At 45.0% G+C, this 24,789-nt stretch overlaps 1 protein-coding gene across 5 annotated transcripts in view; it reads left to right on the top strand.

Moving 5' to 3' along the window:
• Positions 1-24,789, top strand: part of LOC147895531 (uncharacterized) — an 82,238-nt gene that overhangs the window by 18,626 nt on the left and 38,823 nt on the right. For 3 of the 5 annotated variants that reach the window (XM_087384306.1, XM_087384303.1, XM_087384301.1), the window contains exons 2-6: positions 10,417-10,500; positions 10,591-10,647; positions 10,973-11,029; positions 11,124-11,328; positions 11,439-11,501. In XM_087384306.1, the coding sequence (XP_087240432.1) occupies positions 10,417-10,500; positions 10,591-10,647; positions 10,973-11,029; positions 11,124-11,328; positions 11,439-11,501 (466 nt within the window). The remainder of the gene's footprint in view (positions 1-10,416; positions 10,501-10,590; positions 10,648-10,972; positions 11,030-11,123; positions 11,329-11,438; positions 11,502-24,789) is intronic. The other 2 variants (XM_087384302.1, XM_087384304.1) reach the window with 2 other exon arrangements.

Raw genomic sequence — 24,789 nt, 5'->3', positions numbered from 1 at the left:
TTGTGGCTGAGTTGGAGCCTCCACGGACTCATCAAAATTACTGCAAGATACATGTACTCACCAGCGGAGTGTGAGAAGCTTGTGTCTGCTCACATTCTCAAGCATGGCAACAAATTGTTTAAAGCAAGCAAAGGCATCTTACTTGAATTTCAATGGATAAACCCAAGTATGCCTGGTGTAATCATCCACTAAAATAACAAAGTGAATAATTACCAATAGATGTCCTCCTCATTGGACACACACATCACTGTGGACCAAATGCAACTTATTGGATGCACCACTACTCCCATCTTTAAGGAAAGAAAATCAATGCATTTTCCCAAGTTATGATTGCAGTTTGACCAGGCTGCCATGATTCAAATGCCCAAAGTGCTCACGCCACAAATGAGTATTTGCAACCTGTAACATGAAACAGTAATCTGATTGTGTTATTCACAGCAAGACCTTCTTTAAACCTTTAGCGAGGAATTAGTGTTGTACTCCATAGAGAGAGAAAGGAGATGAGGGTAGAGAGAGAGTGGAGTCGACAACCGATTGGGTCCCTGTACCCACTGAGGGCCCCCTCCCCCAATCAGGGGAGAATTTGCTCTATACTTGGACATTTGTGAAATACAAAGAACACTCTTTGGGAGAGCACGGAATGCGCTTGTGAAGAGCTCACTTTGCACACGTAGAGCAGACCCAAAGGCCCGAGAGGCAACGCCGACCAATACTGAGACCTTGATGCTGTCCACACTGACGATGTAGGACGCTTCTGCAAGGCAAGGGAGAGGCTTGTGCTGTCCAGCGGAATGCAGGGTTACTGCGTGAGTGAGAGAGTGAAAGCTAGGAGTGATAGAGCCTATAAGAGAGCTGAGAGATGACTGAAATAAAGAGCTGAGAATGAGCTGTGTAAAACTGTAAGAGATAACTGAAAAGAGCTGCTGAAACAGACCCCAAACCTTACTCCGTTTGCTGTCCTGACTCCCCGTCTGATGCGATGTGAGAACACCTTCCCAGAGGGTTGAATTGATGCCAAAGGCTGAGGCTGGTCAGATGGCCACTAGGGGTGAGTGTCAGGCTGTTCAGAGGGGCTGAGGAGGAGCTGTAGGAGGCTGAAGTGCTGGGAGAACTGAATGAGGAAAGAGGGCCTGGAGGCCCCCTATTTATAGGGCTTTTAGGGCTGGTTGGCTGGTCCCTTGGCCCCATAAACACAGCCCTAGGCCCCATAAATGGCAGCTTAGGGAGGGGTGCAGGGTAGTCTATAAAAGCAGCCCTTCCCCTGCCATTCTCTTCACTTGTTCCAGCCCTGTGGGGGGTATAGGGTAGTCTATAAAAGCAACTCTTCCCCTGCCATTCTCTTCACTTGTTCCAGCCCTGAGGGGGCCTAGAAGGGCTACTATCCTAGGCTGGACCTAAACCTATTCCTAAACTTAAGACGGAAACACTACCCTACGGTTTTCTAGTGGTTACTAGTGAACAAGGACTGATCTTCCGACTTGACCAAAGGATGAGAGACTGAGTTACGTAGCTTGTGCCTGACTGTCCCTGGACAAGGGCTCACAAAGGGGTCACAACATACGACAAAATCTCCTATTAGGGAGCTATTACACACTTGTCGATGTAGCCAGTGTGTCACTTTGCACCTAAGTGCAGGGGTGCATGTGACATTCCCTCCTTAACTTGGCGGTAGGTTCATTGCTTCCAAGTAGTCCGCCAATATTTGGGGAAACTCCTGGAAAAAATCTTCGTCCAACCACACTGCTTCATGGGTACCTCGATCACGGAACTTGGTGTAAAACTCCCGGATCCTGCGTCATGACCCATGCTTAATTTATGAAGAAGGATCTATTCTGGCCGCAAAACTTTGGCTTCATCAAGAACTTCAAGTTGTTGCTTGTTGGGAATCTTTGAAAGAGGAGGTCCAAAATATGGCTTCAACCAAGCTACATGAAACACATTGTGCATAGTTCAACTGTCTGGAAGGCGTAACTTCATTGAGACATCGTTGATCTTATAAATAATAGGGAATGGTCAGAAGCTCCTGAAAGATAGCTTAGGGCATCGCTTGCCCACCTGCTTCAATCTTTGCTTGATAATGCGTAAATACACCCATTGCCCCTTTTTATATTGGATATCTCGTCTGGATTTGTTAACCTTGCACGTATACGATGCTTGAGCTTTGGCGATGCGGCTTTTCACGGGCTCCATAATCTCTGCCATTGATTCGGTTGTTTTGTTGGCTTCAAGAGATGGAGACACCATCCGGGTGAGGAGTGATGTAAACCGCCGTCCAAACGCCGCTTCATAAGGTGTGCAACGAATACTCAAAGAATAGGTATCGTTCAGAATAGCATGCACAAGTGGAAGAAATTGCTCCCACTTTCCCTGAGTATCATGACAATATGCTTTCACAATATCAAACGCCATATCATTATACTTTTCCGTCTCGCCGTTCAATTGCGGATGGAAAGCGTTGGACATCTGCAGCTTAGTACCAAAATTATCAAACAAGGTTCGCCAAAAGTTAGACGTAAACTTGGAGTCCCTGTCGGATGTGATGGTCTTTGGCAACCCTCCAATGGGATACCGATACTTGATACTGAGCTACCACTTCAGCGCTGGCCGTTGGTTTGCAGGGAATAAGCATACAATATTTACTAAAGCGACAAACAATCGTAAGACATTGAGTATTACGCGTACTTGCGGATGTTGAAAGTAGCCCCATGAAATCCATACCTATGTCGTGAAAAGGACCGATGGGGATTGGCAATGGCATAAGTAAGCTTGCCACTTTCTTGTGGGAAGCCTTGACCTTTTGGCATATCTGACAATTCTGAACATAGCCGTATACATCCTTCCGTATCTTTGGCCAATAGAAATAGCGCTCTAACTTCTCCAAAGTCCCATTCATACCTCTATGACCACTAGTAAGGGCGTCATGGGCATCATGAAGAAGCAACTGCCGTTTGTCTTTGAGTACACATAATATTTTCTTATAGAAAAGCCAACCGTCCTCTGATGAGTAATGGCGTGGAGCAAGCGTCGTGGCTAACTGGAACTGCGTGCCAAACTCTGCTGACTCCGCGTATTGTGCCTTCATGCTATCAAGATCATTTCCTTTGATTTCGAGCATAGTGGCCTCCTCAATGGTCTGGATGGAACCTTTCCGACTCAGAGCGTCGGCAACGGGGTTGTTTTTGCCGGGAATGTACTCGATCATTCCCCCAAACTGTTGGAATATTTGGCTCCACTGTTGTTGCCGATCTCTCCATTGCGCACTAGGCATTGTTTGAAGCCACTTAAGGGCGTGGTAATCTATCTTAACTGTGAAAGTCCGTCCGTATAGGAAAGGCTTCCAATGTTTTAATGCCTAGATGACACCGAGGAGCTCTCTATCATAAACTGAATAGTTCTTTTCGGCATCGTTAAGCTTTCTGCTATAATATGCCATGAGCCTATCTTCTTGCTATAAAACTGCCCCGATGGCGACAGTGCGTCTGTGATTACCAGAAATGGATCATCCCAAGAGGCGATCTTCATAACTGGTGCTGTCGTGGCTAGCCGTTGTAAGTCATGGAAGGCTTGCAAAGCTTTGCCTACGACTTGAACTTTTTGTCTATGTGTCTTTACCCCCTTGAGTAAATCTGTAAGAGGGGCTGCGTGCGTCGAGAAACCATCCATGTATGAGCTGTATTCTTGACACAAACCCACAAAGGATCGAGTCTCCTGAGCCCTCGTGGGGATAGCCCAACTTGTGATAGCTTTCTTCTCTGGGTCTAATCGAATCCCTTGAGCACTACTGATGTAGCCCAAATACTGAATTTCCAGCAAGCCAAATTTACTTTTCTTTGCATTGAGGTATAGCTGGTTATCACGTAATAACTGTAGGGCACATCGCACATCCTTAATATGCTGCTCGGCTGTAGCGAAAAAGATAAGGATATCATCGAGAAAGATGAACAGGCATTTCCCAATATACTCTGCAAATACCCATGACATCATCTTGTTGAATGCTGGTGGTGCATTCTTCAGACCAAAGGGCATGACGACGAACTCGTTAAGGAGCTCACTCTGTTCGGAAAGCTGTCTTTGGGATGTCAGCTTCAAAAATCCGGACTTGATGGTAGCCACTCTTGAGGTCAATCTTTGAGAAAACTTTTGCACCATTGAGTCTTTCCAAGATGTCCTCGATGCAGGGCATAGTAAACTTGTTGCTTACTGTAAGCTTGTTGAGTGCTCTGTAGTCGACACATAGTAGTGCGGACTTATCCTTCTTTGCCACAAATAGAATGGGTGCAGCAAAAGGCGAAGGTCTAATAAAAGCTGCACGCAGTAATTGAGACAATTGGTGCTCTAACTCCCCCTCCATAGACTTGGAAAGTCGATATGGGAACTTACTTGGAGGTGTCGAGTTTGGGAGTAGATCAATGTGATGGTCTTCCGGTCGGTTGGGAGGAAGCCGGGGTGGCAGATCATCCCGGAGCATGATGTCTTGGAACTCTTGGAGTAGATCCACCATTGCTTGCGCCATCGGAGGAGCGGCTTGAACTGCAATGATTTGGCACTGGATAGAGACAAGTGTATACATGGCACCCTTGCGGGCGGCGCGACCTGCTTGAATATGCGAGATTAACGAAATCCTTGGTATGCTCCAATCGTCGCGTATCACCACGAGCTCAGGTAAACCTTCCACAATAGTGAAGGTGTCTTGCTGCCAATCAGGCGTCGATACATGCTCACGGAACCACTGAATCCCGAGGAAATAAAATCCCGCGTAAAGATGGCCTTCTCAAGTGAAAAAGTGAAATAGATGGCCTTATGCGTGATGTGTGTGCGCAAGCTAGGCGTGAACCCGTCCACTGCAAGCTCATGAGGCACCAAGGTGCACCCCACTGTCTTGGCAAGCTGAGGGGAGATGGCATCTTCTGAACCCCCCATATCAAACATGACAATAAACTGATGCCCGTTAGTTGTGCCGTGCGCTCAAATGAGCGCCTTCTTTTGATCTGAGAAATTGCCCTCCTTCTTACCTTGAAAGACCACGGTGGGAATGGCGTTCAAAGCAGGGAAGACGGCATTTGTAGTTAAGGATGGAGGCAGGGTTGGAAGCGCCAATATATTGGCAATGGATGAAGTAGGAGCTTTCGCAGCCTTCTCGACAAGCCACTTCGGACAATCCTTCTTGCCATGCCTAACGATGTGGTGGCAATGAAAGCAGCGATGTTCTTGGTGGTACTGCTTCTGCTCGTTGGGCTGTAGATAGCCTCCCGTAATGCCCGCTTTAGCCTTCTCATCCGGAGTCATCTTAGACTTGGACTTCTTCTTTTGACTAGAAGCTTGGCCGTCTTTCTTTTGGAACTGGTTGTCCTTCTTCTGATCCTTACTCGCTGTGTTGTTTGACTGCTGGGGGGCTTTGGAATCTTTCTGGAGCATCATCTTCTGATTCTGTGCGAGAGTCAGCGCTCGCTCGTAATCTGGCGGGTCGAAGTTCCGAATGGTATAACGGATGTTGGTGTCCAATCCTTGAATGAATTGCTTCATCTTGGTTGTAACCGGCCTTCAGTTTCCTAAAGGGCAGTAGACCATAACTTGCATTGCATATTCATTATTCATAGCCACATTGCATCATTTCCAACCACTTAACTTTAACAATACCACTTAAAAACAATTTGAGAAATAACTAGATGGAGGCTAGAGTGCCCCTGCTCAATGAAGCCAAGTACAAGACACCACACTAGCCCCAAACTCTTGGCGCCCTTCCGGTATTTATTTATTTCTTTAAGAATGAGATTTGTACATACAACAAGGGCTTACCCTTGTGCTCAGCCCCACGGGCAATTCCACTGTCCAAGCCAAACCTTGGCTATAACGTGCATTTCATCCTAGTGCACACACTAGTACCCAAGTGCCAAGGCAAAGCTAAGGCATTCACCATTTCTCCATGACCAACTGTAAAGGCGTCCAAGCATTCCACAAAGACTGTAACCAATTGTTAATGAGAAGGCATCCATACATTTCCCAAAATGCTCAAGCAACCTCAAGGCTTCCAAATGCAATACACTGCCCCTCTGGCACTCTCCCAGGCACACCCTCTGTAATTGAGTGTGTGCTTAAGACTGTAAGGTCTAGAGGAAGCTCCAAACAACAAACGGAGCAACAACAAGCTTCCAAAAATCACGAAATGCAATCACATGAAAGGGATAGTGACAAGAGAACTCAAACCAGCTTCCACAGACTTCAATCCATCTCTGAAACACCTCCAGAAGCAACACATCCAGTGTTGAGGCTAGCAAGAGGAACTAGCAACTAGGAGAGGAAGGAAGAGAGGGATAACGGGCTGGAATCAGAGATAGAAGAGAGCAAGAGGATCACGGGCAGGAGTGAGAAGGTGAACAGGCCGTACAGCAAGGAAAAAGGGCAGTACACCTGTGAATGGACGTCCGTGAAGCAACATTTGGTATCCGTACAGCAGCAGCATTAATGGCATCAGTACAGCCAGCAAATAAACGTCCATACAACGTGCATAGGAGTCCGTATAGCCAATGATCAAGGCACCTTGGGATGCGTGCTAACTGATCCATACAGCCAGTAGGATGTCATCCGTACAGCAGGGAATCATTCCCGTTCAGCAGCGTTGAAAGAGACCGTACAGCAGGTACGGACACCTTGAATGGAGTTCCTGCAGCCCGTATAGCCGTACGGACTACCTCGAGATGCATGCAGTCTCAAGAAATGCGTGGAGCGGGGAGCTTTGGAAAACGTGCCAAGCCTTTTGATATTCCAAAAGCGTAAGAGACCCTCCTGCAACGTTGAGGAGAGGAGAAAGGAAAGGAGAGGTGGTAGGTAGTGCATGAGGGAATGCCACGTGGCCCCCTCATTAAAGCTCTAACCCTTGCAAACCAATGGAACATTGGTTTGCCCCTCACATTAAAATCCTAACCCCTTCTAAGTCAATGAAACATCGGTTTCCTTGGGCCTAACTTTAAGACCCCTCTAAACCTTGCCTTGCTCCTAGCAAGTAGGCCTAGTGTGTGCACCTAGGGACTTCTGGGAAGTATCGCTTCCCCTGGGCTAGCCCCCTAAGCCAAAGTTAGTCGTGGTTAATAACTTCACGTCCCCGTGACATTGGTGCTCTCCGTCACCTAGTGCTAAACTCACCTGGATCTAGTCACACACCTAACTCCTTGTGGGGGTGAGTTCACGATCCCACCCATTGCTGCCCTGTCTTGGAGTGATTGAACTGCATTCTTAATCTGCTACTTGTCTACTAGAGAAAGAAGAAGCTTAACGGGTTGGGAGTTGAGGGTACTGGCATGGGAGCTCCTCTTGTGAGACCAAGGGCTGCCACCAAGATTCGATTCTTAGAAGGAACAAGCACAAACACTGCGCTGCCGGAAGAGGAAAGGGGGGCGAAAAGAGGGAAAAAGGAACTAGAGAGGACCAAAATCCTCACTAAAAGCTGGCTGGAAAAAGCCAGCAAAGCATGAAATACTCTCAGCAAAGGGAGAAGGCTTGGACCTTCAGAAACCTCTGCCAATGATCTAAAAAGAAAGCCCTCAGCCAGCAATGGTGGAGCACTAGCCACCGGGGCTGCTCCCAATAAAAGAATAGGACCCAGATTTCGTGAAGCACCTGCGAACTGAAGAACGGAGCTGAGGGCTGAAAGGAGCATGTGAAAGGCCACATTGAAAAAGGGATCCCTGGCAAAGATCCCTGGCAAAACTCCAAACCACCAGCTGACCAGCGGGGACTGCCCAAGGCCACAATGCGAACCACAAGGCCAGCACAGGACCAAGGGAAGGTTGCACCCAGCGGGATGTCTGCCATGTGGGCAGCGAAAAGGCTCACTGCGAGCTCCAAGCTGATAAAAAACAAGCAGGGGGTTGGTGCGATCTGCGAGCAGCTGTCCACGAACACACGTGACCTGGGGGCCAACAAGAAAGTCGCTCCAAAGCTCCCGAACAGCAGCAACTTGCACATGAACTGAGGGCGGATCTGAACGAACGCAATGACACGTGAAGGGAAAGGGGAAATGGCAAACAGGGGGGCAGGGAAGAACAGAGGTGAAGTCGGGTGGGGGAGAGGCGGCTGAAGCTGAGGCTATGGCGGGGGCAAAGCAAGGTAATTGTGTGGGTGTATAGGTAGTTCCACGTAGGTGCGTAGGAGTCGAGATGGAGGGGTCGGGGACACAGGGTGTCTGAGACTTCTACTGCTACCTAGAAGGGCATTGGGAACTATCTGCATGAGCCTCCCTCTGTTGCCCTTGATGAGCTTGAGAAGGGGGTGGGTCTAGGGGGGGGGGGGGGGGGGGGGGGGGGGCTCGGCCTTGACCTCCGGGACAAGCCCGCACCAAGTGGCCCATCTGCTTGCATCTGAGGCACTGACCTGGTAAGCCTAAAACCTCAACCTGCTGTTGGAGCTCTCCCTCTCAAGGAGGCTCTCCTCAAGCAATGCCTTTGGACTCTCAACAATCATCCTGAGATGGGGGACCCCATCATCTGCCACGATCGAGGCTGTTGTGCCTAGTGGAGACTCTAGCACTATGCCTCTGATGGAAGGGAGGATGGGCCGGTACTCTTTCGGAAGCCTTGGGAAGCAGAATGCCACCAGGGGAAACGAGACATGTGATGGGTTGTGGCCAGCTCAACAATTGTGAACCCATGGTACTTGGGAATGAGGTAAACAAGGTGTGGGCCAAGGAAGATGGGACTCTGCTCCACAAGGGCTAGGGTGGTGTTGGGGGAACTCAGTTGGAGAAGGAAGAATCCCCTCCAATAGGTGGTAATCTCGTGGATGTCGTCTTGGCCCCTTAATCTCGTGTCTATCTTTCTCGAGCAAAATTGCACATTTTAGTTTCTGTTCATATGAATATTTGAAGTAAAGCAATATTTTTGCATTTTCACGCAACTCAATCGTTCCTCTCTCCTTTTGAGAGAGTACGGAGATGTTTCACTTCTTGTGGCATCCATCATCATGTCCACTGGTTTCAGCTCCATTCTAATTGTCACCTCCTAGATTTTTCTAGCCACTAGATGGCTCCAAATGTTTACTTTCCAGGTCGGATAGTTGGATTTGTCCAACTTGCGAGCCTCACTAAAATATGGAATGAGCAAGTTGGACGCCTTGGCAGTGTGTAGATAACTGAAATTATTAACACCTTTTGTGCACTCACTACAAGTCAAACAAAACACACATAACTATTGAGGCTTCTCTCTCCTTGGCAGGCACACCACACTTTTCAGTTTGGAGGAGGTCTTGGTTTTAGATCTCTTGGGCTTGGACTCATGAGCTTGACTCGGAGACCACAGCTATCCATGATTTTGACAGTGGGCTGTGGTAGTATGCAAAGAAGAGAGTTGCTTACTGTAACCAACTCCCACACAATGGAAAAGATAGAGGAGCCACAAACGCAATCTAAGACTCTCTAGCTAATGAGAATCTTAACGATATTGAACTTGAACAAAAGAACCAACTTCTTTATTGACAAATAAACAGATAAGAAATTAAGCAAAGCTCTATCCAGCTAGCAAAAAATCTAGTATTTCATGCTTATACGGAACGCCTACAATTGTGAGATTACTTCGTACATGAGAAACTTCTAGGCAATAAAATTGAGGTACTTTACTGCCCAACAAAGGATCAGATGGCAAATGTCCTATTTAAACATCTTGCAAAGATTAAGCACATGACAATTTCCCAACATCTATATAAACATCTTGCAAAGATTAAGCAATTGAGATTTTCCAACATTATGGATGCTAAAATCCATGATCCATCACTACGGAGTTTTGGAAAAGTGAGTGATGAAGTTAGATCTAGTTCATGGGCTCAACTTGGGTGGTTAGATGGGTCATGATTGTTAAAAGGGTAATGGAGTAGGGTTTTAGCCTATAATGCCCCCAAGATCCTCAAAAATATCACGAGTCGTGTAGAGGAGGATGGTGGGTGAAAAGGGTGGGGCAATATATAGGGTGGGATAATTCCCTTTGAACATTGGAAAATGTCAACTTGCTTCTTAGCATATCTTGTTTTAATCGCCTTGAAAGAAAACCAGGAGGGACCACCACCTAGGCCCAACCACCTCTGCATGCTATAAAGTTTGTCCTTCTCTATGTTCTCAGTTTCCAAGAGTCTCAACTCTTGTTGCCTCCTTAGACATTCCACTAAAAGAGTACAAAGGTGGTGCATTTTGACTGTGTACACTCTGTCTATGCCCAATAGGAGGGTGCTGAAAGCCCTTCTTCATGAAGCCTTAGGTGGCTTCAAAGAGCTCTTCTTCTTGGCACTAACGTCTTGATGACTTGAAAATTTGATTGCCAGAAGAAAATAGAACTTATACTAATCTCATGCATCAATTCACGTGGTTTTCAACATTACTAGTGGGTTTTCTTTATATTCTTTTGGCCTTATAATTCATTTGTTTTTGTTGACCAGTTGCAAAAGTTGAACTCTACTTGTATTTTATGGGATTCTTCAATTCTTGGGGGAGTACTTTTCTCAACAATGTCATCACCATCTGTAAGCCCTGTTTTTAAAATTGCTTTCGATAGGAAATATCTACTGGTGGCTTAAGCACATGGTATTCACCTCTCATGCTTTGTGTCTCAGGAAATCATCAAGCTGCGTTCTGCTGACAATATATATGCCTTTGTTGGGAAGTTTCAGGTCTTCCTTGTGTAACTCCAAAATGCATACATGTACCCTTTGAAAAACCTGGAATGAGCATGATGCTAGAAAAATGAGTTAGCTATGAAAGATTTGAATTATTTATATGAAAGCCAGCTGACCTACTTAAATTTTGATAGAATGGATTCAAAATGGACATTCACTGAATTGTCCTGTTGTATAAATGTGGTTCTTTTAGTGTGTGAAAATCTTACTGACTTTCACGGCTCTAAGCCTGACCTTTATGAAAAGGTTGCCTGCTGTCTCGTAAATGCCAAATTTGCTATGCACATGAAAATCTGACTGATTTGCACTACTTTTGTAGGGCATTCCTTCTGAACATGATGCTGCTGTCTCATACCTTAAAGACATGCCAAATTTGGTATGCGCAAGAGAAAGAGTTCAACTTTTCATTTTGCAATGCAAGAGATTTTTTACATCATCTTACCAAACTTAGGTTTTGTCTATATTTGCAGGTAGATTGGGAACTTTCCTTGGATATATTTTGGCTGTGGAAAGGCTTTGGTTTCAAAAATCTACTAAAAAATCAGGTAGCCTTGGAAAGGATCGAAAATTCAGAGGGCAACGAGTTAGATCATCCTTCACTTTCATTCCGTGTAAGCTGTGACAGAGCATGTGTGCGGATGAAAAAACATGGATTTACATCTATGGAAGCAGCAGGTTTTCACAATCTTAGATATACTTTTTCTAGGTTGCTCAATAGTTGTATTGCATACAGAAGGGAATACCAATTCTCATGTTTATATTATTTTTGTATTCGTCCTTTACAGCTGCCTTAGGGGAAGGGATTCAAAAACGTTTTGGATGGCCTGCAGACATGTGCTGTTATGATTGTAAGTTTCACTTATGATTGTTCAAGTTAGCCATGAAGAACCAGAAAAAGTTTACCATGATTCCAGCTGTAGGGTGATCCTTAGAGAAATTATCAGTTTGAAAGTGCACACAAAAACAGAGGGGGTACGGGCAGTTCTTCAGAGAAAAAAGGAAAGAAATGGGAAAAAAGAATAAAATTCCCAAAAAAACAGAATTTAGTTTCCCCAAAATAGTCCTCTCTTCATCTTACATATGCTCCTCCTGTTATGCTCAAGTTGAGGTAACATGACCTCGGAAGGGTCAGTAGACATTTTCTTTTAGAGGACTGACTTTTATATTGTATTTTGTTGTGTTTCAAGTAAACGGTTAAAGGAATCAATGTCAAGGTCCTTGGTGAGGGCGACATGGCACAGACTAGATGAATCTAAGGTCGAAGACCTAGGTGCACCTAAATGTGTAAATTGCCAAGGGGCAAATGGAATTAATGTTATCCAAAGAGAGGGGTAAAAAAAGGGTACATGGTTGGGGGCTTCCAATTAGGACATGTGGCATATAGATTCGTCTAGGGAGATGAGGGCTTTGGAAAAGCTAAGCTGGTGCGAATTTATATGTAATGATTTGAGCAGGCTTTCCCAGAGGTTGGCTGGGTGGAAAGATAGTGTGCCTATGCCCGTGATGTTGACAGGAAGTTTTGGTGTTACCAGTTGAGTCGTATCATTTGGTATCAGAAAGAAAGAAAGAAATAAAGTCTATTAACGTCCACTTGAGACCAAAAGGTCTATGGGACAGCAAGAAATCCTCTAGTACATCTTCTTTAGGGAGGGCACATGGCAACTTCCAAGGAGTGCAAAAAGCAACCCTCATTATTTTAGAGTGCCTACATAATAGTATGAAAGAGTAAACAGCCATACATCAGTTTAAGACTGAGAGTCTTTTGGTTTTGATTTAAACTCTCGGATTAGGGCTACGCCTTCACGGTAAACTGCCCATTTTCTATCCTTTCTGGCAGCCTTGACTTCAGTTCCCTTATTCTTGAGTTGAGCCTATGTAAGCTCCTCTGCTATCCATACTTTGGTACCCTTCAGCTTGTAATCTTTTGACTTCAGTGTAAGGATTGTGTTACCTTTATAGTGCATAATAGAAGTTGGCCTGGAGTCGTCATCATCCTGCTCATCATCATCCTCCCATTCAATGTTGGGCAAGCTTGCTTTGATCTTTGTCAATATTTCACTATATGTGTCCTCCTCTTTGTACCAATCTTCTGGGAGTCCCCCTATTCTAATCTTCAGCGCTTTATCACTTCTAGCTTCGTGTTCTTTGATCTCTGCTTGAATATCAGACTTACTTGCTTTGGTGTCCACTTCCACAATCACTTCCTTCTTAGCAGTTTGTACTTCAATGTGAACAAGATCTTTGACTGTAGAGACTAGCTGCGGGGTAGGGGGGAATCCTTACAAGATTTTATCGTCTCATCAATTACTGCCTGCTTACCATGCCCTTCCAGAATGTGAAGTCAAGCCTTTACTTCTGCCAGTTCCAAACGTAGCTCTCTCACTGCCTGCTGCAGATAAAAAATCTGATCTTGTTGCCCAAGCATGGGTCGTTTTGAGCCTTCTTGTTGGTAATTCTGTGCATAAGGAGAGGGTGTCATGGCTGTAACTGTAGAGTACCGAGTCCTGATGGAGGTTGCAGGTTTGGACATTATGAGTTTTTGGTACTGCCATTTGGACTTACTAATGCTCTAGCTACATTCGTCATGCTTATGAACAATTTACTACGCTTGTATATCGAGACGTTTGTAGTATATTTTATTGACGACATTCTAGTTTTCAGTAAAAGTATTGCTGAGCATCACGAACACTTGAGAATAGTGTTCAGTACTTTGAGGAAAGCCAGTCTCTATGTAAATAAAAAGAAAACTGTACTGTGTATGGTTAGACTTCAATATTTAGGATTCATTATTGCACCTGAGGGGGTGGAAATGGATCCAAAGAAAGTGGCTGTGATACTGACTTGGCCTATCCCTTAGAGTTTGACCACTTTGCGATCATTCTTGGGATTTGTCGAATTTTATCGAAGACATATCAAAGGGTATTCCGAAATAGTATCGCCATTGACTGATGTGACCTCAAATAAAGTACCTTTTATATGGGGACAAAATCAACAAGAAAGTTCTAACACCATAAAACAAGCTGTGGTCTCTGGACTGGTGTTAAAAATAGTTGATCCCTAGAAACCGTTTTTCATTGAAACCGATGCAAGTGGCATTGTGGTCGGAGTTGTTCTCGTCCAAGAGGAAAGGCCAATAGCCTTTAAAAGCAAGAAGCTTTCTCCTTCCCAACGAAATTGGCCAACTCATGAATTGGAGTTTTATGCTGTTGTCCATGCTTTGAAAACATGGAGACATTATTTATATCGATCAGAGTTTTATGTTGATGTTGATCATGATACTCTGAGACATTTTTGTAAACAACCTGACTTGAGAGGCCGCTAAGCTAGGTCGGCATAACTCATGCAGGAGTTTAACTTAACGTTTCGGTACCGAAGAGGGTATCTTGATTAAGATTCTATTTTATTGTGACCCCGATAACAAGGAAGGAGGGTTTATGACACCTGTCTTCCCAACTAATGTTAAATTGGTTGTTATCACGTTTTCTTGTTGGGTGGTGGCAGGTATGCAGACTCTCCTCTTCAACAAAAGAGATGCTTGTTAGGACTCACCAAGCTCTAATTCTTTTGCAAAAATGTTTTTTTTGCAAAAACATTATTTACACTTCTTATCAAAACTCTTACATAATGTTTTTGCAATTTTGTAGGTAAATCACCGAGATTAGAGAAACTCAAAAGGTGAACGAGTTTGTCAGGAAGCTATGGCCTAAGGCTCATGTACTTAAACCTAGGGAAAAGGGTGACCTGGCATCCAAAAAAAGTCAACTTATGCAAGATATACCATAAGAGATGGTATGCTAAAAGGAAATGGCAAGGTAGTAGTACCTAACAAGAATGATCTCAGGCAGAGAGTCATTCAACAGTGCCATGATAGCCCATGTGCGGGACATCCAAGAGCCGAGAAGACGTATGATCTCGTGAAACGAGATTTCTTTTGGCAAAAAATGAGAAAACATATTCATGAATATGTGACACGTTGTTTTTCGTGTCAAGTGAGTAAGGCAAAGCGGGTGAAGCCACCCGGACTTTTATAGGCCTTGGAAATGCCACTAGGTAGGTAGGAGAGCATTTCCATGGACTTTATAGTAGGTTTACCTATGACACAAGGTGGATATGTTTCTATCCTTGTGGTGGTTGATCGTCTTACCAAAATGGCTCACTTTATTTTAACTAGAGAGTCGGTTAGTGCCCCACAAGTGGCGGATTTGTTTATTGTCACATGCACCCCTGCACTTGGGTATAAAGTGACACACTGACTACATCGATAAGTGCGTAATAGTTCCCTAATAGGAAATTTTGTCTTATGCTTTGACCCCTTGTCCAGGGACAGTTAGGCACAAGCTACGTAAGTCAGTCTCTCAGCCTTAGGTCAAGTTGGAAGATGAATCCTTGTTCAGGAGTACCCATTGGAGAACCGTAGGGTAGTGTTTTCATCTTAGGTTTAGGGATAGGTTTAGGTCCAGTCTAGGATAGGAGCCCTTTTGGGCCCCCTTAGGGCTGGAACAAGTGAAGAGAATGGCAGGGGATGGGCTGGCTTTATAGGCTACCTTGCACCTCTCCCTCCCCCCTAGGGCTGCCTTTATGGGGCCAAGGGACAAGCCAACCAGCCCCAAAATCCCTAAAAATAAGGGACCTCCATGCCCTCTTTCCTCATTCAGCTCTTTTCAGTTATCTTTTACAGTTTTACACAGCTCATTCTCAGCTCTTTATTTCAGTCATCTCTCAGCTCTCTTATAGGATCTATCACTCCTAGCTTTCACTCTCTCACTCACGCAATAACCTTGCATTCCGGTGGATAGCACAAGCCTCTCCCTTGCCTTGCAGAAGTGTCCTACATCGTCAGTGTGGACAGCATCAAGGTCTTGGTATTGGTTGGCGTTGCCTTTCAGGTCTTTGCGTCTGCTCTATGTGTGCACAGTGAGCTCTTCAGAAGTGCGTTCCTTGCTCTTGCGAAGAGTGTTCTTTGTATTTCTCAGTTCTCCAAGTATAAAGCAAATTCTCCCCTGATTGGGGGAGGGGGCCCTCAGTGGGTATAGGGACCCAATTGGTTGTCGACTCTACTCTCTCTCTACCCTCATCTCCTTTCTCTCTCTATGGTGTACAACGCTAATTCCTTGCTAAAGGTTTAAAGAAGGTCTTGTTGTGAATTACACGATCAGATTACCATTGCATACATTTATTAAACATATATTTCGTCTGCATGGATTACCCAGATTTATCGTGTCAGACAAGGATGTTAAATTTACCAGTCATTTTTGGACTGCAGTGTTTGAGACACTAAGGACTGAGTTGGGAATGAGTAGTGGGGATCATCCAAAAACGGATGGTCAGATAGAAATTGTTGACCAAACTTTAGAGGATATACTTAGAGCATAAGGCAACATACATGGGACAAGTGGTTGCCACTGTTAGAATTTGCCTACAATGATAGAAAACATTACTCTACAGGGTTCAGTCCGTTTGAGCTGAACTATGGTTATAGACTAGCAAAACCAACTACAGTTGGAATGCCTCAGAAAGTGCCTAGTGTTGCGAACTTTGTGGTTCAGATGTGGGAGATGCTAGCACTTGTGAGAGCTAACATCCGCTGGGTCATGGATAGAGCTAAGGCATATGCGGATGAAAACAGATTCGTTAGGAAATTTAAAGAAGGAGAAAAGCTTTTCTCAAAGTTCCTTCTCACTCCAAGTCGTTGACTGCAAGAGAGTGTGCTAAGTAATCACCCCGATATTGTGGGCCGTGGTTAATTCTAAAAAGAATAGGCAAGGTGGCCTATAAATTAGAATTACCATAGGGTTGTAAGGTGCACCTAGTGTTTCATGTTTCTCGTTTTAAGAAAGTTTTGCACGCAGGTGACTCACTAATCGAGGGTCTTGTTTTGTTTCAGGAGATATAGGATAATGCAAGGCGTAAACCAACAAGAATCGTGGACCGAGGAACAATGCAAGTACACAATCGGAAGATACCCATGGTGTTGGTTGCATGGCATGGTCTACCTCTATTTGAGGTTACTTTCTGCTAGGGAACCTACCAGCCACTGAAATGGGCCGATCCCACAGCTCTCTAGGGGCCAACTAGGCTAGGTGGGCCGACCCACCTCTAGGGCTGCCCAGAGCCCTATAAAAGGGGCCGGTACCAGCCCTACTGCTCCTCCAAAAGGCTGACTGCAGGGCGCCCCAAGGACCAATTGGCCTGCTTTCCACATAGAACTATAAAGGCCTCAAAGACAGCCCAAGGAGGCCCTCTACTCCTGCCCAACCACCCCGACCAGGCTGCCACAGCCTGCAGCCCTATAGGAGGCTGCCACACTGTCTGCCCTCTACCCTACTCTGTCCTCACAGGGGGCAGGCACACCCACAACGAAGCCCTTTCTCATCCATCCTAGCCTCACACTCGGCGGGCGCAAGCACAAGCAAGGCCCTCTCTCTCGGTGACATCAGGAGATATTGACCTCCAACAGCAAGATGTAGACGTTTGAGGTCTGTGCTATGAGTGTCCCCCTTGTCAATAATTAGGGTGATAGGTGGGAACCTTAATTATTAACAAGGGGGACGGTTCACACAGGGACCTCAAAATCCCATTTTGCATGATTATAAGCCTTCATAGTGGCCATGTCCTGGTTGGTTTCTTTTCCCAAATTAATCCCATCCCACATGTTTTCAAGTGCATGTATTAACCTTTTATGGAGAAAAGAATTTATATTGACTTAGGAATCATATGGTGGAGGGGAGCATCCTTGTTGACCTCCCCATCTGTGAGCCCCCAAATGAGGAGTGCATGGGGGAGGTGGACCAGCAAGTGTTAGATGCCATGTGGGCAGTGTTTGAGCCTACCACATGGGCTGATCTGAAAGGGAAAGCAAGGCTGCCACATGGACAGCACATTGGCTGCCATGTGGGCAGCAAGCACACAAAACATAAGCAGAAATTATGGCAGCCACATGGGCAGCACATGGGCTGCCATGTGGGCAGCATAATAGAAAGTACCTGGTTGTCATCACAAGCTGTGACAAGCAGAGAAAGGTTGTGCAGTAGTGCAAAGATGATTGGAATAAATTTGCTGGGCAGAAGCTGTATGGAACTAAGGCATGACCAGCAGGAGCTGTATTGATCCTTCTCCTGGTGGAAGGGGAACAGAAAGTTGGGAATATTAGGTGATTTACAGAATAACCTCCACTCTTTGTTGTCAACCCACTCAGTGTCCAGCAACAAAGTCTCACCTTGATCCAATGGAAGTCTGATTCAGGAATATTTTAGGGACTCTGCAGGGCAACTGCGAAATACCTTCTCATTTTCAGCCTAGGAGCATCTTGAAGAGTCCGGGGTACATTGGATCAGTCTCTGACAGATGTGCCCCCAGCAAATATTATCGGAATATCCACTCTGGGTTTTCATAATCAACATGATTGTTGTGAATCGAGACGTGTACTACAAGATTTGGGAATCTTACTCAACCAAGTGGAACAGTCTAATACAGGTGCACAGGTTTGGAAAGGTCTGGTGTGGAGGCGACTAGTGCAGGAACATTGGTGCAGTGACTACTCCAACTACACTTGGGTTTATGGGCTGAAACGCAAATCAGAAGTGTTTATGGTTTTCAAACACTTTGCAGCCATGGTTGAGAATGAATCCGGACTCAAGATACAGACATTACGCACAGATAGAGGAGGGGAGTACTTGTCTGCAGATTTTGATGCTTTTTTGAAAGACAAGGGCATAGTACATCAGCTTACAGTGAGGCTAACTCCTCAGCAAAATGGCAAAGCTGAAAGAAAAAATCGTACTCTTATGGAGATGGATAGATGCATGCTAAAAAGCAAAAAACTGCCTCACAAATTTTGGCTTGAAGGTCTCATGTGTGCCAATTATGTTTTGAATCGGGGACCCACAAAAGCTTTGAAGACCAAGACTCCCTATGAAGTTTGGCAAGGGAGAAGGCCTTCTGTGGATCATTTCCGTGTCTTTGGATGCCTTGCATATGCTCATGTGCCCGTTGAGTTTCGGCATAAGTTGTCTGATAAGGCAATCAAATGCATTTTTGTTGGGTACAGTGCAGAGAGCAAGGGCTACCGTCTCTACAATCCTGTCACACGCAAGATTATTGTCAGTAGAGATGTTATATTTTCAGAAAATTCAGCTCACACTTAAGCTGAATTTGATTTGCCTTCTTCTTCCGATGATGTCTTTGAGGGGTTACTACCCATTGCCTTGGGTTCCCCTGCTGATATATCTGATGCAAATTAGAATTTTCAGATACCTCCACATGCTCCGATTCAGCCACAGGATATCTTACCACCTCCACAAGCAGTGGAAGAGGTTGTTCAGTAAGAAATTGCAGATATACATGCAGCAAAAACAGTCCCAAATTGGCTGTTACAAACTCTCAGGGAGAGTAAAATTGATGCTCCATTACCTGGCAGAACTCGGAGTGCAGTAAGGCAGGGGGGAGGTGCTCTTTCAGTTGAATCAGCTTATGTAGGTACTCTTCTTGATGAGGAGGAACCTGAGACATTTGAAAAGGTACAGGATAATGTGCATTGGATGAATGCCATGCACGATGAGTTGGAGTCCATTCAGAAAAATCAGACATGGGAAGTTGTCGATTTGCCACTAGGTAAACATGCCATAGGTACACGGTGGGTTTTCAAAGTTAAAAGAAAGCTAGATGGCACCATTGACAGGTACAAGGCAAGGCTGGTCGCAAAAGGATATGCTCAGAAAAAGGGCATAGGCTATGAGGAGACTTTTGCTCCTACATCCAGAATGACAACCATCCGGTCAGTTATCGCCATGGCTGCAAATTTTCAATGGCATGTTCATCAGTTGGACATAAAAACAGCCTTCCTTAATGGAGACTTGTTGGAAGAGGTTTATGTCAAACAACCTCTAGGCTTTGAAATTTCAGGAAATGCACTTCAAGTATGCAAGCTGAATAAAGCTTTGTATGGGCTGAAACAGGCCCCACGTGCATGGTATGCAAAAATTCATGCCTTTCTGACCAGCAAGGGGCTGCACAATAGTCCAACTGAGAGCACCCTCTACATCAAGAAGGATGGGGGGGATATTTTAGTCATCATTCTTTATGTAGATGACTTACTGCTCACAGGGTCAAATGAAGATAATATTGCAGATTTTAAAGCTGAATTGCAGACCACTTTTGACATGTCAGATTTGGGACTGCTACACTGTTATTTGGGAATCCAGTTCACTCAAGAGAAAAGTGGCATCGGTATGTCTCAATCCAAGTATGTGCAGAAACTCTTGGATAGATTCAACATGCAGGATTGTAAGCCAATAGCTACTCCCATGGAGCCGGGGCTGAAGCTTACAATGCATGATGCAGGTGAATCAATTGATGTCACACTCTACAGTCAGGCTGTTGGATGCCTCATTTATCTCTGCAATACACGTCTTGATATTCAGTTTGCAGATTCTCATGTGAGCAGATATATGCATAGCCCAAAGACTATGCATTGGCAGGCTGTAAAACGCATCTTCCGTTATTTGCAAGGTACCAAGTCTTTTGGCTTGATGTTTCCCAGGGGGGTTGACTTGCAGATGCATGCCTACAGTGACTCAGATTGGGCTGGAGACTATGACACTAGGCAGTCCATAAGTGGCAATTGTTTCTTTTTGGGAAAAGCTTGTATTTCTTGGTTGAGCAAAAAACAATCTACAGTGGCTACCTCTTCATGTGAAGCTGAGTACAGGGCAGCTTTCACAGCGACAGTTGAATGTGTTTGGCTGTGTCGTTTATTTGCTGATCTTCATCTTTCATTGGAGGGTCCTTCTCCAATTCTCACTGATAGTCAGAGTGCTATTGCAGTGGCAAAGAATCCAATGTTTCATGATCGCACGAAGCACATTGAGGTTCACTATCACTACCTTAGAGAGAAGTTGCATGCAGGAGAGATCAGTATGATCTATGTGTCAACACATGACAATGTTGCAAACATTTTCACCAAAGCACTTCCACGTGAAAAGTTTGAGGCATTTCGCAGTGCCCTGAACTTATCTCCATTTGGTGATTGATCATTTCCTTGTACATGACATTGGCACTGCAGGGGGGTGTTAGAATTATTGTTATAATTTAGCAGTGACCAATGTAATGTAATAAGTAGGTTAGGGGCACTTTTCCCTCACTTAGAGGTTTTCCCCCCTAACCACAGTTAGTTCACTAACTACGGTTAGTGAAGGATAAGGTTTTGTCACTTAGAGAAAACCTATCACTCTATTCAGTTGTAACACTCATCTAATTGCGTTTTCAGCTCTCTCTCTCTCCTGCTCCTGCTCTCACACTTTGCTCTCTCCCTATTCTCACAGAGAGAGAGAATAGGGGGACTCCCCGAAGGATGGTGCAAAGAGGAGGACTCTTTCAGCAACACATTAGCACATATCAAAGCAACCATGCCTAATATTGATTGGACAGTTGATAAGGATGATGCTCTTGATGATGACGATGAACCCAGATCAACTCGTATCTTACAGTCTAAAGGTCATGCTATCATTACGCTTAACTCACGGGATCTACGAGTGCTAAGGTCAAGGCTGCAAGGAATGATGGAAAATTGGCAGTGTACCATGAGGGCGTAGCACTCATTAAAGAGTTTAAATTCAAGCCAAAAGACTCTTAGTCTTAAATTGATGTATGGCCAATTATGTTCCAAGTCATAATGTAGGTACTCTAAATAAATGGAGCTGCTTTATGCACTCCTTGGGAGCTACCCTCCCTAAGCTGATGTACTAATGGTTTTCATGTTGTCCCATAGACTTCTTGGTCTTCCGTGGATGTTAATAGACTTTCTTTCTTTCTTTCTTTCTAGTCAGAGCGCAAAGAAGGAAGTGATTGTGGAGTTCGATGCAAAGGTTAAGAAGGCTGACATTCAGGAAGAGATTAAAGAACATACAGCTAGGCGTGATAACGCTTTGAAGATTAAGAGCTCAAGGGTCTTCACCATTGGCTGCTCTCACAACAGCAAGGAAGGCAGGATCACGGAGGAGACTTGTGCCTCAGTTTGGGCTGCATTTAGAGCAGGAGGGAGGTCAAGGAACCACAACAAGCACTGCCTCACCATTGGCTGTCCAGAGGAACAGCAAAAAGGTGTGATTGCAGGGCACACATACGAGGCTGACACAAGCTCTAGGTGAGCAGTGCAGGCCAAGTGTTTATGGTGGTGCCACGGAGTAGGAGAACAGCCTTTTGTATTACAAGGGTCCACATCTAATCAGCACTCCGTTGATAGAGGGTGGTGCGCTAGACATAGCTTTTGTATTGTGTCCACATTGGACACGACATATATTTTGATGGTTCTACATCACTCTCTTGGGCATTGTTTATTTAGTTACCGCACATCTATTGAAGTGCACATTTATGATAAGAAGCTTTGGATCTGAATATACCACTGTGTGATTCTTGGGTCTATAAAACTCTCTTTGGGTTGGGAAATGGAAAATGTATTTGAGACTGCGCTTCTTTAAGTAAATCCCAAACAACCACCGTGCTTGTTTTAGTAATTGTTTTTGTAAATCCCAAACGACAAATCCCACGCTTGTTATTAGTATATACCAAACAACCACCGCACTTATTTTAGTCAATCCCATAACTAATCCACAAATCCTAAACAAATGAATTGTATGCCATTCATCTTGCAATACCATCTCGTTGGTGGAAGTTAATATCCTAGTGTGCAACCAACCACTGTGCTGGCAACCACTTATCATGAACTACCTTTCCATGCTAAAATTAGGGTCACGTATGATTCAGCCCAGGGGCTGATCCATACTCCAATCATACTTCCGTACCCATATGCGGTATGTGTATGGTAATGTATGGAAAAAACTATGCAAGAGATTCCTTATGCAATGAGCTGAGTCTCTGGTAATAGGTTAGCCTTCTTTCAGCCAGTTTTTCTGATTTTGTTTCCCATGCTCAGCACCTCAGGGATAGCTGACTTGTATGGTTGATTTTTCCAAACATTAATAGAAGGTTCCTTTTTCTTTTTAAAAAAAACAAGTGGTGGGAGTTTTGGAGTACACACTAAGTGTACCCTCTGTAACATGGTATCAAAGCTTTGATGTGGTTCACAAATGGTGGGAGCTCGAAGGCAAGGACTGTCACGGGGACGTGAATTTAGTAACCATGACTACCTTTGGCTTGGGGGACTAGCCCAGGGGAAGTGATACTTCCCAGAAGTCCCTAGGAATGCATCCAATGCCTAGATGCAACCACTAGGCCCAAGTGTTAGGCTAATGTTAGAGAAGAGGGGTCTAAAAGTTGGGCCCAAGGGGAGACCAATGTGTCATTGGTAAAGAGGGTTAAAGCTTTTAAGTGTGTTTGTAGGGGTTTGGACTTTAATGAAGGGGGGCAAATGTGCCACGTGGCAATTGCTCATGCATCCTTCTCTCCAAAGCCTCCTTCTCCAGTCAGCACGCACCCCAAGGTTGCTTCCGAAAGATGTACAGGCTGTTGGTGCACCTCTGAAGGCCCTGTTGCTGATGTTCTAGCCTTTTTCTCCAGTTTTTGGCCACTGCACCCGTGAGTCTTGCTCTCCTTTCTGTTCTCAGCTCCCAGAATCTATATTTCTCATTTTCTCTGTCTTTTCCGTTGGCTGGGAGTTATTTCTGACCCTCGGGGGCCTGGACAGAGGATAGATGCTGGAAAGAGCTTGCCCGTCTTCCATGGACAGTGGGTATGGATATTCTGACTTCCTTTTGGATTGCATTTGTCATTTTTGAAGTTGTTATTGCTTCTGTTTTGCTTCAGGGTTCTCTCTAGGCCATACAGGTTGTAAATAGACACCCAGCCACAGAGGGTGTACCTGGAAAAGTGCTAGAGGGATAGTGTATTGCAGTTCTTATGCCTTGAGGCTATTTGAACACTTTCTGGGACATGAGGAATGCATTGCCACTTTTAATGGGGGCCACGGTCAGTGTGGAATGCCTTAGCTATGCCTTGATAGTTGGGTTCCAGTGACACCTGGGAGTTGGATGCATTTTGATGCCAAGTATTGGCTTAGGATGTAACCGGCCTTCAGTTTCCTAAAGGGCAGTAGACCATAACTTGCATTGCATTTTCATTATTCACAACCACGTTGCATCATTTCCAACCACTTAACTTTAAACAATACCAATTAGAAACAAGTGGAGAAATAAATGGATGGAGGCTAGAGTGCCCCTACTCAATGAAACCAAGTACAAGACACCACACTGGCCCCAAACACTTGGCGCCCCTTTCGGTATTTATTTATTTCTTTAGGAATGAAATTGATACATACGACAAGGGCTCACCCTTGTGCTCTGCCCCACAGGCTATTTCCACTGTCCAAGCCAAACTTTGGCTACAACCTGCATTGCATCCCAGTGCACACACTAGTACCCCAGTGCCAAGGCAATGCTAAGGCATTCACCATTGTCCATGACCAATTGTAAAGGTGTCCAAGCATTCCACAAAGCATCCAACTTACTCAACCAAGACTAGCAATCCCACAACCCACTGACCTGCCTCTCAGGGTGATCAAGCTTCAACATAGATCTCAGACTGAACAAGTGACCACAATACAGGAAGAAAATCCCCACACTGCCCCTTTGATTACACCCCCTATGATTGGTGCCCAATCACTGCCTAAATGCCCAAGAGGGGCTTCCAACAACAAATGGAGCAATAACGAGCTTCCAAAATCACCAAATGCAATCAACATGAAAGGGATAGCGACAAGAGAACTCAAACCAGCTTCAACTGACTTCAATCCAGCTCCGAAGCACCTCTAGAAGAAATAGATCCAGTGTGGAGACTAGCAGGAGGAACTTGCAGCTAGGAGAGGGGAAGGAAGAGAGAGATAACGGGCTGGAATCAGAGAGAAAGAGAAAGAGCAGGAGGATCACGGGCAGGAGGAGGAGAAAGGGATCAACGCAGCATGCAAGATCCGCCTAGGGAAGCGTGCACCTTGAACAATATGCAAAAAACAGCCGTACAATAGTCTCGAAATCAGCGCCAAACTACCACGGGAAGCGTGCAATCAACCGTACAAACAGCCTAGGGATGCGTGCATCTTCCGTACAACCAGGGAAAGGGATGTTGGCCTTGGATTCCGTGCAACAGCCCGTACAATCAATAATTAATGCTTCCGTATAGCCGTACGGA

This window comes from Dipteris shenzhenensis, chromosome 13 (assembly GCF_047967505.1).
Source record: "Dipteris shenzhenensis isolate YYH24624 ecotype China chromosome 13, Dip_SZ_1.0, whole genome shotgun sequence".
In the NCBI taxonomy this organism is placed as follows: Eukaryota; Viridiplantae; Streptophyta; class Polypodiopsida; order Gleicheniales; family Dipteridaceae; genus Dipteris; species Dipteris shenzhenensis.
This window is presented reverse-complemented; position numbering and strand designations above follow the sequence as displayed.